This window comes from Clinocottus analis, unplaced genomic scaffold, assembly GCF_023055335.1.
Source record: "Clinocottus analis isolate CAN_PGR_092001 unplaced genomic scaffold, fCliAna1.0.p SCAF_43, whole genome shotgun sequence".
Lineage (NCBI taxonomy): Eukaryota > Metazoa > Chordata > Actinopteri > Perciformes > Cottidae > Clinocottus > Clinocottus analis.
The window spans coordinates 230,001-248,683 of NW_027176187.1; the positions used below are offsets into that span (position 1 = coordinate 230,001).

The window sequence follows — 18,683 nt, forward strand, 5'->3', positions numbered from 1 at the left end:
GCACACAGTAGCATTGATGATGCACACAGTAGCATTGATGATGCACACAGTAGCATTAATGACGCACACAGTAGCATTGATGATGCACACAGTAGCATTAATGATGCACACAGTAGCATTGATGATGCACACAGTAGCATTAATGATGCACACAGTAGCATTAATGATGCACACAGTAGCATTAATGATGCACACAGTAGCATCAATGATGCACACAGTAGCATTGATGATGCACACAGTAGCATTGATGATGCACACAGTAGCATTAATAATTCACACCATAGCATTAATAATGCACACAGTAGCATTAATAATTCACACCATAGCATTAATAATGCACACAATAGCATTAATGATGCACACAGTAGCATTAATAACGCACACAGTAGCATTAATAATGCACACAATAGCATTAATAATGCACACAGTAGCATTAATAACGCACACAGTAGCATTAATAACGCACACAGTAGCATTAATAACGCACACAGTAGCATTAATAATGCACACAATAGCATTAATAATGCACACAATAGCATTAATAATGCACACAGTAGCATTAATAACGCACACAGTAGCATTAATAACGCACACAGTAGCATTAATAACGCACACAGTAGCATTAATAATGCACACAATAGCATTAATAACGCACACAGTAGCATTAATAACGCACACAGTAGCATTAATAACGCACACAGTAGCATTAATAACACACACAATAGCATTAATAATGCACACAATAGCAATAATAATGTTTTGACGTTTTGACTTTGATTATGTGTCAAATCTATAATAAATAATGACTTCAGTCATTTTACTTTAAAAGGTCACCTTTTATTGAATGTGTTACTTGTTACTGTGTTTGTAATTATGTCATCTCATTTTGAGAAGTGCACTTTATAATTCACCAAGTTATATTAACTAAATACATTTAGTTAATATTACTTACATTTACAAGTACAATGTTAGATAAAAGACAATTCTTAAGGATTTCTATTAAATGCTGAGTAAAGATTACTATTAAATGCTGAGTAAAGATTACTATTAAATGCTGAGTAAAGATTACTATTAAATGCTGAGTAAAGATTACTATTAAATGCTGAGTAAAGATTACTATTAAATGCTGAGTAAAGATTACTATTAACTACTGAATAAAGATTACTATTAAATGCTGAGTAAAGATTTCTATTAAATGCTGAGTAAAGATTACTATTAACTACTGAATAAAGATTTCTATTAAATGCTGAGTAAAGATTTCTATTAAATGCTGAGTAAAGATTTCTATTAAATGCTGAGTAAAGATTTCTATTAAATGCTGAGTAAAGATTTCTATTAAATGCTGAGTAAAGATTTCTATTAAATGCTGAGTAAAGATTTCTATTAAATGCTGAGTAAAGATTTCTATTAAATGCTGAGTAAAGATTAGACGTTAGACTGTCTGAAATGTCTGTGTGTAAATTGTTACTGAGCCTTTCGTAAGTAAAGTCACTGAAAATGACAGACATGAAGGTAAAAGTACCACGATCAGGTTCCACATGCGGGAAGCCTCGGCCACCAGAGTGGACACAGAGCTGCAGCCGGGCATCAGCACCACTTTGATGGGCTCGGTGTACAGGAGGTCGTACAGCAGCTTGGTGGCCTCTCCTGGATCACACTGTGGACGCAGAGGAACAGACAGCAGGCCGTCAGCGGAGGAAAGCGTCCTCCAAAGGTATGACGACGTCAGATATGTGCACAGGTAAGTGCACTGTGGAGCTTTCACAATGAAAATAAATGACAATTGGAAAAGAAAAAAACACAGAAAAATACTGTAGAAGAAATAATACGTGAAGCTGTGTGTATGTTAGACGTATGTTTGTGATCTGATTTGATTCATGTATGTGGGATCAGCCTGGTAATCAGACTATCATTTCATTCTGTAAAAGAAGCAGTACAAACGTTTTACAACAATTCCAGGAGCAGATTCAACACTTCCTCACGTGGACTTACAACCGCCTGTACATCCACTGTCACTCCTCCACGCACTCTTTTGTGCCTCCCCATACGTGGAAAGGACAGAAGGGTCACTCAGACAAACGTTCAGTTTCTTGGGAAGTTGTGGCGTGGACTATCCTTCACTTCTAGGAACGAGAAGTGGAGATTTTAAAATGAAAGTTCTCTTCTTCTGGCCTGCAGCGCCCGCGTTGCCAGTTCAACGAGGCGCTACTGGCTGCTCCCTTGGGTTTATGTTTTCAATTAAACACAATGTTCCCGTATAAAGTCCATGTTTATTCTTTACAAACCAAAAATAATAATCTCCTCGGCCATAACTAGTTGCCGGTATTCAAATCATGAACCAAAACCATAAACAATATTTCAATGTTCCAGTCTCATCAACATATCAAGCGTGCTCATCAAAAACAGTCAAAAAACTGTTTGCCTTGCCCAAAGTGAGCAACACCTGAGCCCAATCTTTCCCTTAATTATATAAGGCCGACCTGCCGGAGCAGTCGGCCTTGCGCCCCCTGTGGTGGGAGGTCAACATAACAGAAACATGCAAAATGGCCCTTACATGGCCATTTTGAGAGTTTAATGAACCCATAAATGTGATGCTCCAGATCCTCAACCAGAACAGTGTTCTAGCTTCTCTCAGCAGCACAGCTGTTTTCAGCTGTGTGACATCATCACAAGGGTTTACAAGGGTTTTTACCAACACAATGTACCATCAGAACACTGATAGCTGCTGGCAATGGGCCTCTATTCACTCTGGAGGTATTTTATTAGGAACCAGATGTTTCACCTAGAATACTCTTTTACCACGTTAACAATGTACAGAGGGGATTTATGATTCATTTACTGTTATCTTCATTTAAAAAAACTGCTTTTTTTCAACCCAACCTTTTGAACAGTAGTGTACATACAACTGTATATATAATATAATATAAATACTATTATATATATATATATATATATATATATATATATATATATATATATATATATACATATATATATATATATATATATATATATATATACATATATACATACATACATACATACATACATACACACACACACACACACACACACACACACACACACACACACATTAATTTGGCAATCCTTTATCAGCGTTAACTATTTGATCATGCGTTTTTTTGTGTGTTTTTTTTTGCATTGGGAGGAGCTTATTGCTTTACATCTCTCCAGACATAGTTCAGACCTGGGCCCTGTTCCACGTACCTGGTTCACTGATATAACTGGATAACTTCCAGGATAAGATGACGTAGATCAGGATTTTCGGTTCCACGGAGCCAGTTTAGATCAGTCACCATAGCAACACATCGAAATCGCCTAACCTGGTCTAGTGAAAGTTCACAGGATAAGTTGTTCACTCCCACCGGACAAAACGCAGCTCTCTTCCTCATTGATGAAGGAGCGATATTAGTTATATATTAGTTTTATAGGGAGAGAGTTCTTCCAGATCGTTAAGATCCGTTCTCACATCATGATGACGTCATATGAGCGCTGTCCATTCTGCTGACAAGGAAAACTTTATTTATGAGACTTTCTGGAGCCGGACATTGAACACCGGCACAGCCGAGTGCTGTCCGTCTCACATACTGTACACATACTGTACACAACACATACTGTACACAACACATACTGTACACAATACATACTGTACACAACACATACTGTACACAACATATACTGTACACAATACATACTGTACACAACACATACTGTACACAACACATACTGTACACAACACATACTGTACACAATACATACTGTACACAACACATACTGTACACAGTACATACTGTACACAACACATACTGTACACAGTACATACTGTACACAGTACATACTGTACACAACACATACTGTACACAATACATACTGTACACAACACATACTGTACACAACACATACTGTACACAGTACATACTGTACACAACACATACTGTACACAATACATACTGTACACAACACATACTGTACACAACACATACTGTACACAGTACATACTGTACACAACACATACTGTACACAATACTGTACACAACACATACTGTACACAATACATACTGTACACAACACATACTGTACACAGTACATACTGTACACAGTACATACTGTACACAACACATACTGTACACAATACATACTGTACACAACACATACTGTACACAACACATACTGTACACAATACATACTGTACACAACACATACTGTACACAACACATACTGTACACAATACTGTACACAACACATACTGTACACAACACATACTGTACACAATACATACTGTACACAATACATACTGTACACAACACATACTGTACACAGTACATACTGTACACAACACATACTGTACACAACACATACTGTACACAGTACATACTGTACACAATACATACTGTACACAACACATACTGTACACAACACATACTGTACACAGTACATACTGTACACAACACATACTGTACACAACACATACTGTACACAATACATACTGTACACAACACATACTGTACACAACACATACTGTACACAGTACATACTGTACACAACACATACTGTACACAGTACGTACTGTACACAATACATACTGTACACAACACATACTGTACACAACACATACTGTACACAATACATACTGTACACAGTACATACTGTACACAGTACATACTGTACACAACACATACTGTACACAACACATACTGTACACAGTACATAGTGTACACAACACATACTGTACACAGTACGTACTGTACACAGTACATAGTGTACACAACACATACTGTACACAGTACATACTGTACACAGTACATACTGTACACAACACATACTGTACACAACACATACTGTACACAGTACGTACTGTACACAATACATACTGTACACAATACATACTGTACACAACACATACTGTACACAGTACATACTGTACACAGTACATACTGTACACAACACATACTGTACACAGTACATACTGTACACAACACATACTGTACACAGTACATACTGTACACAGTACATAGTGTACACAGTACATAGTGTACACAACACATACTGTACACAACACATACTGTACACAACACATACTGTACACAGTACATAGTGTACACAGTACATACTGTACACAACACATACTGTACACAGTACATAGTGTACACAGTACATACTGTACACAACACATACTGTACACAGTACATACTGTACACAACACATACTGTACACAGTACATAGTGTACACAGTACATAGTGTACACAGTACATAGTGTACATGCAGACTGGATCACAGAAGGATTGTGTAAAAAAAGAGCACAAGGCACAGCTCTCTTTTTAGCGAGTGGAACACGTTTGTGTCCGTGATGAGAGAACATGGTGAACGCTGCTGCGTGCTGCTCATAACCTTTATTTAGCGCTTTAGAAACTTCTGGATGTGTTGAGACACTCAGACTTCTATGACAGTCATTAGTACAGGATGCATATCATTACTGTAGATCACCATGAAGGTGGACTCAAGATAACAATACTTATCCTGCTTCAACTTATTGGTAATCTGAACACACATAGGTTACATGAATATACACATAGTTCATGATAAAAACGTGCATAAAGTACATATATCCTCATAAGTATATATAAATTCGTATACTACTGCCAGCAGGCACATTTAAATAAATATAATCTGAATGATTTGGGTGATGAGGCACTTAAAATTAGCAGAAACATTTTATTTTGTTTGACACATTTACTTGTCTGATATTCTGCACTGACTCATGTTACGCGGCGTTACGCTGCGTTCACAACAGGAAGTGAATATTCACTACGCTTGAATGTGAAGCACCATTAGATTTTGTCATGATTATGGACTTAAATTCATCACATGTAGTCATGATCATCTTCTGCTCGTCAGCAGAGAAAAGAGACGCTCTTTCTCTGAGTTTATTTCTCATTTTAGAAAGACAGCATCATGAATTTGGCGTTCGACTTTTCTCCCTTCTGAAGAGCAGCGGGCACGCAGAGTTATCCTGTGAACTGACGTCTGGTTAGAATAAACGAGACCGTTTGTGGGCGGATCCACCTTCATGGAACCGACATATCCTGTAGTCAATCATCTCGTTAGGTTAAGCTGGATAATAGGACTTTTGATCGGATTTGTTGAACCACCTACGTGGAATAGGGCCCTGGCGTCTTACGGCTCTCCCAGTGCGGCCTGCGTGAGGTCAATGAAATATGAAAATTAAAATAAATAAGATGCACGCCATAAATGCAAATACGGCGACACTGCTTTCACTTTGAAGGCGATTTATGTAGGTGCGTGCGCTTCCATAGCCTCGCCGACTGACGTGAAAGCATGAATTGTTATATAGCTTCTGATCTCAACGAGCAGCGGGGCTGCAAAGAGCAGCTTCGCAGCAGTAAAAAAATAAAGCGTGCACACCGGCAGCCTCCGCGTCCAGACTGAATGTTAATCGTGCATGTTCAAAGCTCCTGACCCTGCGGTCTGATCCATGCAGAGCACTTTAAAGAAGCATCACTTCTGGATCTTTACTCTCCTCTCAAAGAGGAGAACTTTCCTCACATCACAAGATGTTCAGGTCACTTGTTCAAGACAACACAGACTGGATTTTTCTCACTGAGGAAGAAAAACTGAACTGAAAACATGAAAAGCACTTATTGCTTTTGTATAAAGTGAATCAACTGCTGGTCGTTAACATCTTTAAGGTAAGAAACAGACTGAACATGGACCAAAGAAGGAGTGGTTTGTCCCTCACAGGGACCCTTACTACTGAACATGGACCAAAGAAGGAGTGGTTTGTCCCTCACAGGGACCCTTACTACTGAACATGGACCAAAGAAGGAGTGGTTTGTCCCTCACAGGGACCCTTACTACTGAACACACTGTTCATGTTGTTCCTGATAAAATACTAATGTTTCTTCTGGTACCTGTTCATAAATAAAACAGATGTATAAACTATATATTTGTATGTATGTTAACTTGCTGTTGCTCCAGAGTGCTGTTATATTGTTCTGATAACATTACTGTTAAATAAAAGCTGCAATACACTAGTTTTTACTTCATTATTGAATTTGTTGCATATTGCGATTAAAAAATTATTGTATTTTTCAATCAAATTATTTATTGAAAAATAAATAAATAAGATGTACGCTATGAATGCAATACAATGACACTTCTTTTACTCTGAAGTGGTTTATGTACGTGCTTTTACTCTGAAGTGGTTTATGTACGCGTGCGCACTTCCGTAGCCTCAACAACAGGCAGTGATGACGACTTGCAGACTTGAGTCTGGCCTAATTTATGTACACATAATTGCATACAATTCAGTCAAAAGTAAAAAGACACTACTGGTTAAGTCAAATTAAAACATTAAGTTATTTTTTCATTTATTTGTTTATTCTACAGGGACAGTACACAGTGATCGACAACAGTACAACTGTAAGTGAGCCAGAGTTAGCCAGAGAGGCTAATTTTCATATGCTGTCCCTGGAAAGTCTTTTTTTTATGGCAGCCTGAAAATACATTTAAAATAACACAAAACTAATTTACAAAACTAATTCAAGATGTATGTATGAAACACTAGAGGCACATAATACATAAACACCAAACAAGACAAATACACATTTACACCGAGTAGACAGGCAGGACAAACGGTACATTAGTGCTTGCACATCTGATGGGCAACAAGCCGTTCCCTGAGGCCATGTTTCAATGTTTTGTATGTTTCTTTTGTTCGTATGTGTAATGGCAGATTATTCCATGAGCTTGCTGATTTAATGGAAAATGCAGGTTTTCGAAAAGAGCTTGATCTAATTAAAATGACACAGTCACCTGTAGAAACAGATCTCGTCTGTCTGCCACTTGGAGTGTTGTTTGATGAAATCACTAAGCGGAGGCGGAGCCATACCATGTAAAATGTTAAAAACCAGACACACATCAGTGTATTTACTGAGATTCTCCCAAGTCAAGATGTTGTGTTTGGTGAGAATATTGCAGTGATGGTGACTTTTAGTTTTTTTATCCAGTGTCTTTAGCGCTTGTTTATGGAGAATGTGTACAGGTTTTAATGCAGTGCTGCTGGCTTGTGCCCAGCTGGTCAAGCAGCAGGTGAGATGAGGTATGACCATTGCATTGAAATACAGTTTCGCTGCCTGCGTGGGTCGACAGTTAACCCTCAGTCAAACTGATTTAACGTTACAGTGAACAAATCATAAACTCTGAAACCAGAGATTGCTTGTTGGATCCTCCTAAACAAATTATATCTCATGTTTAACCACAACAGAGCCATCGGAGCCATCGGATCATTTCAAAAAGCCGACACTGGACTGCTCTCGCCGGGCAGCAGAGCGCTGACGGCCCGGTGCTGACGGGGCCCACCGGTTCTGCGAGCATCATTGGCGTATCTTTTTAAGTAGCCGTGACAAACCGACCACCGATTTTATTGGTTTCCTTCCACTTCCAGTGATTCCTTGTCTGGTATGTTATCATGATCAGTTTTATCCATATTATGAATGGTTTTCTCTCATATGTTACTAAACCAAGAGCAGATACACCTCACTATTTAAATTCGATCCTGGTACCTTCTGAATGAACTTCAGAGATTCAATCCTAATGACAGTAACTGCAAAGTTAAAAATAATTTTACAGAGGAGCAATAGGAAGTGTTGTTAACAGCCTCCAATATTAAAAAAAAAAAACTTAAATTCAAAAGAATGAAGCTCTTAAAATCAGGCCTTTGTGCTCTGACTCTAGAATATATTCAGATCAGAGCCCGTTTCAAAGAGGTGTGACATCATTTTGTGCTGCAATGTTTGCCTAAATCAATACCTGCCAGGATGTAAACTCGGACCCAAGCTGTTCCCTAGCAACTGGCTTCTTAAGCGGTCTACAATCTGTGAGGGCAGAATCCATGTGTGTGAATTTAAAGGAGGCTGCTGAAGCATGTGCTGGATTACCTCTCCTCCCCGCATGACACCGGGTCAACCGACTCAGTAACAAGCAGTTTCATCCTGAATCAAACAGATGGGTTTGTAAAGCAGACCCACCGTAATTCTTTACAATTGATTCATTGATTAACCCATTGATTAACCCATTGATTAACCCTGGCCCTCAGGGGAAATCAGCCCCCACCCTCCTTGAACATTTGGGACCTGCCTTCAACCTTTAGCACTACAGGACATCACATCATCATTGCACCCAGTCCTCAGAAGAAAGCTTGAGAAACGACTGATTTATTTTCTTTTTTTGGAGGGGGGGGGGGGGGGGGCTTCCGGCTAGCACTTCTTACATTTGGCTAACTGCAGTCAACGTGGCTTTCTCACGCAGACAAGCTTAAATCATTCCGCCTCCTGCTGCTGTTTGTGCAGGGACGTGCATGATCTTGTCTTTTCCTGGGATCCAAATCTCTGTTTGTTTGAACTGTAGTTGTCTTGGTTACTGTTCTCAAACCAACACCCATCCTCCTCCCACCTGCTGAAGTAGGGATCCATAGAGCAGTGTGTGTGTGTGTATTGGTATGAAGCGTGCTTAGGTGAGGAAAAGAGAAATTAAAAATGTATAGAAATTATGATAAAGGATACAATGTAGCTCTCACAGATGTTAAGATACCCAGGGCTTCAAAGCTTTAAAATACAGTTACACGCTATTCATAATGCTTGAACATTTATTAGACAAATTGCAGGAGAGCAGTACTGAACAAACAAAAAGACGTTGGACAGCCTTTAGTCCCTAATATGTTGGTGCCTGGCTGCACGGTGGGGTGGTGGCTCGAAGCTTAAATCATCACAGCAAGAGCGGCCGGGTTTGGGTTCCCGGTCTGTCCTTCGGTGTGAAGTTTGCACGTTCTCCCCATGGCAGCCTGGGTTCCCTCCATGTTCTCTGGCTTCCTCCAAAGACTTGCAGCTCAGATTAACTGGACACTACATGTCCCTTAAATGTCAGTGTGAATGGTTGTCTCACGAGCCCTGAGATAAACTGGACACCTGGCCAGGTGAGCTGCCTTTGCCCAATGTACTATTCCACCTTGAGTAGTACAACCAGTTTGGATAACCGAATGTTGGTACCTATCAGAGAAATAAAATGTGGAATCAACCCTAACCCTGAATAATGTCATGAACACTTTCTTTCGGGCCTGGTTGGCCCAGGGGTCTCCTGAAGCAGCTGACGGGTACCGGCAGGCTAAGAGGGATGCAGCTGCGGCGGTTGCGGATGCTAAAACTCGGGCATGGGAAGAGTTCGGGGAGGCCATGGAGAAGGACTTTCGGTTGGCCTCAAAGAGGTTCTGGCAAACCATCCGGCGGATCAGAAAGGGAAAGCAGGGCCTACCCCAGGCTGTTATCAGCGGGGGAGGGGAACTGCTGACTCGGACTGGGGACATCGTCGGACGGTGCAAAGAGCACTTTGAGGAACTCCTAAACCCGGCCAACATGTCCCCTGGGGAGGGAGCAGCGCCTGAAGACCTCGGGGTTAGTGCACCCATATCCCTGGCAGAGGTCACTAAGGTAGTTAAAGAGCTCCTTGGTGGCAAGGCGCCGGGGGTGGATGAAATCCGCCCTGAGATGCTGAAAGCGCTGGACATTGCTGGGCTGTCTTGGATGACACGCCTTTTCAGTGTCGCATGGGGGTCGGGAACAGTGCCCATGGACTGGCAGACCGGGGTGGTGGTTCCCATCTTCAAGAAGGGGGACCGGAGAGTGTGCTCGAACTATCTCAGCCTCCCGGGAAAAGCTTATGCCAGGGTGCTGGAAAGGAGACTCCGACCGCTTGTCGAACCTCAGATTCAAGAGGAGCAGTGCGGATTCCGTCCCGGTCGTGGAACAGTGGACCAGCTCTTGAGGGGTCTTGAGAGTTTGCCCAACCAGTCTACATGTGCTTTGTGGACTTGGAGAAAGCTTTCGACCGGGTCCCTCAGGGGGTTCTGTGGGGGGTGCTGCGGGAGTACGGGGTGCCGGATCCGTTGGCACGGGCTATCTGGTACGCCTGCAGTAAGAGTTGTGTCCGTATCCTCAGTATTAAGTCAGACACGTTCCCGGTGGGTGTTGGCCTCCGCCAGGCCTGCCCTTTATCACCGGTCCTGTTTGTGACTTTCACGGACAGGATTTCTAGGCGCAGCCGGGGGGCGGAGGAAATCCGGTTCGGGGGCCTCGGGATCGCCTCTCTGCTGTTTGCAGATGATGTGGTCCTGTTTGCTTCCTCGGACCGTGACCTCCAGCATTCGCTGGGGCGTTTTGCAGCCGAGTGTGAAGCGGCAGGGATGAGAGTTAGCGCCTCCAAATCCGAGGCCATGGTTCTCTGCCGGAAACCGGTGGATTGCTCCCTTCAGGTGGGGACAACATGCCTGCCCCAAGCGAAGGAGTTCAAGTACCTCGGGGTCTTGTTCACGAGTGAGGGTAAGGTGGAGCGGGAGATCGACAGGCGGATCGATGCGGCTGCAGCAGTACAACAGGCGCTGTACCGGTCCGTCTTGGTGAAGAGGGAGCTCAGTCGGAAGGCGAAGCTCTCTATTTACTGGTCGGTCTACGTTCCAACCCTCACCTATGGTCACGAACTCTGGGTTGTGACCGAAAGAATGAGGTTGCGGATACAAGCGGCCGAAATGAGCTTCCTCCGTAGGGTGGCCGGGCTCGGCCTTAGAGATAGGGTAAGGAGCTCGGACATCAGGAGGGAGCTTGGAGTCGAGCCGCTGCTCCTTCGTATCGAAAGGAGTCAGCTGAGGTGGTTCGGGCATCTAATCCGGATGACTCCTGGACGCCTCCCATTAGAGGTTTTCCAGGCACGTCCAACTGGGAAGAGGCCCCGGGGAAGACCCAGGACACGCTGGAGGGATTATATCTCCCGGCTGGCCTGGGAACGTCTCAGGGTCCCCCAGAACGAGCTGGAAAATGTTGCAGGCGAGAGGGAAGCCTGGGTCGGTCTGCTGGGTGTGCTGCCACCGCGACCCGACCCCGGATAAGCGGTGGAAAATGGATGGATGGATGGACTTTCTTTCTTTTGACTCAGAAGGCAGTATGTATGGATGCCCATCCTGTCACTGTTGGTTGGATTCAGCTTCTGACAGCTGCCCCTCTTTGTCCATGCAGTTTATTTTCTAAGTTGTCATGACTCATGCCTCTTGTGGACAACTGTGGCTCAGTGATGAACAGGTCGTCTTACAATGAGGGGATCGGCTGATCGATCCCCGGCTCCGCTAGCACATATCGATGTGTCCTTGAGCAAACACTAAAGACACTTAACCCTAAATTGCTCCCGTAGCTGCGCCTACGGTGTATGAATGTTAGATAATTCTGATCTGTGTGTGAATAGATGAGTCATGTAATGTTAAAATGTTTTGATTGGTTAGAAGACTAGAAAAGAGCTGTATGGGTCCATTTATCATGTTGCTTTGAAAGTTCATGTTATCAATGAACTGAATTCCGGTCTTCTGTGGAGCCCACGTCTCACACAGACCATTAGTTCAGTGACTCATCACTGTAGGTCTGGTGTTGTGATCATTGATGGCTGTTTGCTCCAAAATCTTGTACAAGCGCAAGCTAAGACACAGCTAACTAGCACCACCAGGCCTACCAAGAAACAGGAGGGTTGTGTAGCTGTTAGCAAATCCTCAAATGGGAGTCCTCCCTAGAACTTTCTCGGTGCAAAGCCCCATACTCAATCCAGGTCCCCCCTTCTCTCTCTGTACTGATTTTGATGTTGCTATTGTTATTGATTTTAATATCCATGTTGATAATCCCCAGGACAGAGGGTCTATAGAGCTATGTGGTGTCCTTGATCACTATGATCTGACTCAGCATGTAACAGGTCCCACCCACAACAAGAGGCACACTCTAGACCTGATCATCACCAAAGGTCTGAACATTTCCAAGTTTTCTGTGTTTTCTTTGAGAGTGCAATTTCCCTGCACACAAATGTTCAAACCGAGGTTGTGACAAAGCATCACAGAAAACACCAGTGAACTATTTATTCACAAGTTCTCCTGAGTCAATGAGCTTGTGGATGGCTTTAACTCATCTCCACCAGAGATGATTCCAATGAGGGTGGTGTCACCTGTGAACTTCAGGAGCTTGATTACTGGTGACTGGAGGAGCAGCTGATGGTGTACAGGAAGAGCAGAGGGGAAAGAACGCAGCCTTGGGGGAACCGGTGCTGATGGTCCAAGAGTCTGAGACATGTTTCCCGAGCCTCACGTGCTGCTTCCTGTCGAGTCTGTGATCCACTTGCAGGTGGAGTCGGCAGGGATGGGATGATGAGTTGAAAGCAGAGCTGAAGTCCACAAACAGGATCCTTGTGTAGGTTCCTGGGGAGTCCAGTTGATAGAGGACGTAGTGGAGGGCCATGTTGACTGTGTTGTCTACAGACCTGTTGGTTCTGGAGGCAAACTGCAGGGAGTCCAGGAGCGGGTGAGGGTTTTGAGGTGGGACAGGACGAGGCATTCAAAGACTTCATGAACACAGAGGTCAGCGCGACAGGCCTGTGGTCATTGAGTCCTGTGATCCTGGGTTTTTTGGGGACAGGGCACATCACGGCTTCCTGTCCAAGAAATAATTGACTGGTTTATAAAGCACTGAATGGTTTAGGGCTTGAATATGTTTGTGATCTGCTGCCACCTTAAGAACCATCAATAAAATACAGCCTTTTAGTTTGTTTAATAACAGAAAAAGGTGTGAATCTGTTCTACAGGAAAGAGAACCGTAAATGACATTTTGTGATCTGGCGCTGTAGAGAAAATTACAGGGGGGCGCCCCCCCTGTTATAATGCTAGGGGAAACACTGACTACTCTTTAGATCATGGTGCTCAATGAGGCAGAGTGTAAATACAACGCTCCAATGATTTTGGCAAAAGGCCTACTTGTAGGCTGAGGTTTATCCTCGGCCAAATAAAACCAGACATTCATTATGAATCATGTCAATATAATATACCATTAGTAGGTCAAGAGGCAACGTCAATCCTGTATGCACAATGTGTCCACACTGATCAAGAACCTCCCTGCTGGCAGAGATTGGCAGTATTTATATTACTTGTATTTAAAATACGTATTTCAATTACTTTTGAATATTTTGTAATTTGTATTTGATAGGGCTGATAAAAATCTAATGTAATTTTTATTAAAATACTTTAAAGAGTAATTTTGTATTTAAAATACTCAAAGTACTTTCTCCACAAATTAAACGTCAGTTCACAAGCACCAGCACCCCCAGGATCTACACACAGCAGGTCATTTGTGTCTCTACGTGGTCGCGTGAGTTCCGCCCTCATGCGCACAGACGCTTGCGCGCATACAGGTGAGCACTGAGCACACGCACAGCTGCGGACAGAGAGCATGAAAAGTAGACAACTAGGTTATATCTGCGTTTTAAACGCTCCCAGGTTGAAGATCATCAGTAGCTCTCCTGCAAGGAGCACCGGAGCAGCTCTCTGAAAGATGCTCTCTGAACTGAAAGTAAAACGAACCAAAGTGCTCGTGTCTTGTACCAACAATGAGCTGCTGGCTTCACACATTACAAAGTACAAACTACACGGACATAAAACTACACGGACATGAAACTAAGTCATTAATAAATATATGGAGAAATGCCTGTACTGTCGGGTAAATGTTTAGTTACGCCTTTAACAGGTTAAACTTGCGCATGCGCGACTCGCCGATTCTTGGCGTTTTGCCAAAAGTCAATCTCCAGAAGTCTCGGTCAGGTTTTTTCTGCTGTTCCGTCTCTCGAAAAAGAAAACAGATCTCAGATGAACATGGAGCATGAACTAAGAGCGGCCGTATCAAACAAACAACCCGGTTCATATTTGTAGAGGAAAGCTGCTGCTTTCCTCTACAAATACAGCTCAATGCAGCCACTAATGCTGATGCAACCTGAAGCTCACACATCTGCACTCATTCTGTTTTGTCCAAAAAAATATTAGCTCATTGTTCTCCACAGTGAGCTATTTAGTAGTAACTAAATATTAGTTATTTCTTGCACGTTACAACGTTATTTTCATTGTTCTAAGTGATTGCAATTTAAAAAGAAATTGGTCTGATGGAGCAACCTGGTTTACTTGAAAGTTAATGTAATTTCCTTTATTCTGTCACTATAAAAGCACAGGAGTCACAAAATGATGTTATTTACAGAAAAGGTTTGAGAACCACTGCATTAAGGGTCTGTGACGTCGTCATCGCCGCCCCCCCCCCCCCTCCCACACACTACACACACATATGTAGTAAATAGTGCGAGAAAACATTCCAGATTTCCAGTGGGAGCATCTTGTTGCAGGCAGAGTCACTCACACTCAGCTCAGAGCTGCTTCTAGACAATCCGAGAGCAGCGGACTGATCCACGTTGCCTCTTTTGTGATTGGTGAGAAGGACCTTAAAGCCTTTGGTTAGATATGACTCTAATTAGAAATAACTTGCAAAATCAAAACTTTTAATTCCAGACTTTCATCATTCTGGATTTGGATGTGTGAAAGTGGAAATTGTGTTATATATTTATATATGTTAAACATATATGTTTTAATTCAATAAAAAACCACAGTGGCATGTGTAAATGGAGATAAATAACTGATTTCATTGAATAAGTTAGTTAAAGGTAAGTCAGGTATTATTTCATGTACATATGATACTCGTGTTAGAAGATAAAAACTTTTTTTTTGTATCCTTTCTTTATTCATGTCCAAGCCAAGGAACTTGAATAATGTGAAGCCACTGTACTTACGCATGTGTTCACTTTGTGCTTCTCCATCATCCGACACATTTTAATTTATCTACTCTTCTTGTTGACTTTCTGTTTTTTCCTGGTTCCTCTACCACCGTGTTCCTCGGTTTATTTTCCTGCACATATTTTGAATTAAAGATGTTATGTTGCTCTCCTAATGTTTGTAGTTCTAGTGGAGTGAAAGCCACCAGAAATAGACAAATAGACAAACAGGAAAGTGTCTTAAGTGAGCAGAGAGAGTAGTGGCGTTTGAATGTGTGCCGGCTGTACAGCTGCTGTTCTTAAACAAACACACACTGACACAGTAGTTAAGCCACAGTAACACAGTAAGCACTCTTGAACATTTCTCTGGTGCTGCGACCCATTTTAAGACCTGAATGCTTCATTGTAAAATGTACAACACACACAGGACTGCCATTTATCCTAATGATGGCCCATCAGGATGCAGAAAAAGTAATCACAGTGAATAAAGTATAAATAACACTACTGTGTGGATCCAAAGATGTGTGCGCAGCATCGACACAGCACCTTTGAACCTTAGTGGACAAAGACCGTTACACACTCGCTGGGACGTGGATGAGCTGCCCATCAGGGTTCAAAGAGACTTTGACATGTTGTCACTATAAAACTCTGAAGATGACCAGTACATTAAGGGATACAATGTATGCTTTAACCTCACAAAAGACAACCTCACGTCTTAAGCACAGTTTTCCTGCACCCTTTTATGTAACTAGCTATATTACATAAAATATGTTGCTTTCATTTATATCACCATGTACGTTACGTCAGTTTAAAGTCAAAACATAAACATATTGAGTTGCTTGGTTGTGAAAAATCTCACAAATTCTAATCAACCTTCAAATGAAAGGTTTAATTAAAGTCTGTGGCAAAAAACGTAATTAACAAGTTAGTTAATAACTTGTTGTTTGAGATTGTCTGCAGCCCTGAAATCATAGTGGTCAAATGTTGTATCACGCAAAGAGGAGTTTTCACAACCTGGCAACCCAACAGTAGCGGCTATAACTTCTCTATAAAGCATTAGTCTTCTCTTTTTTCAATTCCTACATCAAACAACACCCACATGATGCAAATGGTTGCGTGGCTGTTGCGGAGTCTGCAGAGTCTTCGGCATCTAACCAACTAATAATAGTAATAACAGTAATAACAGTGGTCCCGATGGACCTGTGTGCTCGTTACTCACCATGCTGTCGTAGTGTATCAGCTCCAGCTCGTAGTCCGGCAGGATGTCGGCCCTCTCGTTCACCAAGTCCAGAGCCATCTGAGCGGCGGGGAGGCAAGCCTGTCCGCCGGGCCAGCCTCCACTCATGGGGAAGAGGGCTCCGATGTACAGCTTCTTCTTGCCCAGAGCCGGGCTGCAGCAGGACAGCAGCACCGTGAGGGTGAGACTCAGAGAGGAGCCCGGTCCGGTCCCGTGGAAGAGTCTTTGTCCGAGCCGAGCCATAGCTGCAGGAAGCGGTTCCTGTACCGTTCACCTGGTCTGCGGGTTCAGTGTCGGTGGGCCAGAAGGAAGGAACTCCCATTAGTTGATTATCCTCAGAGGCGGAAGCACGTGTACAATACTAATTTACATGAAGTCCAATGTGTTGCAAACGTTGAATCTAACAGTTGACGACCGAAAGCTGCCATGTGAAACACTGACCCTGCACCTGAAGCGTCCCACGCGTCACGCAGGAGCAGGCTGCTGCCTCAACTTGAATATCACAGCGAGATCCGGGAAGAAACCATGTTTCAAACTCCTTCTGCCCTCCGAGGGGCCGCGAGTGAACCCACGGGAGCTGCGTGGTGTTCGGCCTGAGGGACAACAGATCGCTCCAGACGCCAGCAGCTCGAGTGCTCCGGTATCCTCGTGTCTCCTCAACCCGCCTACACGATACCGCGCACGCGACGAGCCCGCGAAGGCAGATCCACTAATCCCTGACGTCTGATGGGAGAGCGCTCGATTTGGAGACAAGGTCGAGCTCGCGATGGGAAAAGTCGCCACGGCGGTGCAGGAATGCAGCCGGCGGAGGAGACGAGAGGAGGAGACGAGAGGAGGAGAGCAGGAGACGGGAGGAGAAGAGGAGGAGACGAGAGGAAGAGAGGAGGAGATGAGAGGAGGAGAGGAGGAGACGAGAGCAGTGTTGGTCTCGCAGCTCTGCACGTGAGAGGAGGCTGACTGCAGCAGCGGCGGGTGGGAGAGCGAGAGGGAGGATGTGTGTGTGTGTGTGTGTGTGTGTGTGTGTGTGTGTGTGTGTGTGTGTGTGAGGGGGGGGGGGGGGGGGGGCTGTGACTCTGTTTCACAAAGCACTTTGAATCAGCGTCCCTTTACCACAGCATCGCTCCTGCATCTTTCCTCCTCTGACAACAAGCCCCCCCCCCCTCCCCTCCCTTCTCCCAGCTCTTACTCTCCCCCTTCTTTGTCATACACACACAGTAACTGATAGCATGCGCTCCAATGAACTCACTGTGGCACCCTGGGACCCTTAACAGAGCCATCATCATCATCATCATCATCATTGTTTACTAGTGCAGTTCAAGACAAGTGAAAATGCTCTGCTCTGCCTATCAACATCCTGTCAAGTGAACTAACAATGCTACTAAATCTAAACCAGGACTAGATGACACACCGCCATCCCTCACAAGACCTCAACATCTAAATGCAAGAACAGCAATAAGCTATAAGTAGGTCCCAACTAAACCTTACATTTACAGAGCTCCCTTGAATGCACCATCTATGGTAAGTATTGCCTCACTTCCGGTTGCCACCATGTCTGTTAGCTGATAAAGTTTTATTTTCAGCTAACGATGTGGAATTCTTCAGTCCAAGCGGCTGATTGCCTGCTGTACGTCTTCAACATGAAGACACTCGACTCTCTTCTTCTTGTAGTGACTCCTCCTGTGGTTTGCGTCTGACTTGAGTTACCACAAAACCTCAGTTTCAGATGGTACTTAGTAACTCCACGAC

At 43.4% G+C, this 18,683-nt stretch overlaps 1 protein-coding gene across 4 annotated transcripts in view; it reads right to left on the reverse strand.

The window, feature by feature from the left end:
• gabbr1b (gamma-aminobutyric acid (GABA) B receptor, 1b) overlaps window positions 1-17,913 on the reverse strand; it is a 64,666-nt gene extending 46,753 nt beyond the window's left edge. For 2 of the 4 annotated variants that reach the window (XM_068599073.1, XM_068599071.1), the window contains exons 1-2: window positions 16,920-17,912; window positions 1,523-1,657 (exon numbers count right to left, since the gene is read on the reverse strand). In XM_068599073.1, the coding sequence (XP_068455174.1) occupies window positions 1,523-1,657; window positions 16,920-17,180 (396 nt within the window). In that variant the 5' untranslated portion in view covers window positions 17,181-17,912. Of the gene's footprint in view, window positions 1-1,522; window positions 1,658-16,919 lie in introns of all 4 variants that reach the window. The other 2 variants (XM_068599072.1, XM_068599074.1) reach the window with 2 other exon arrangements.
• Between the last annotated feature and the right edge of the window lie 770 nt (window positions 17,914-18,683).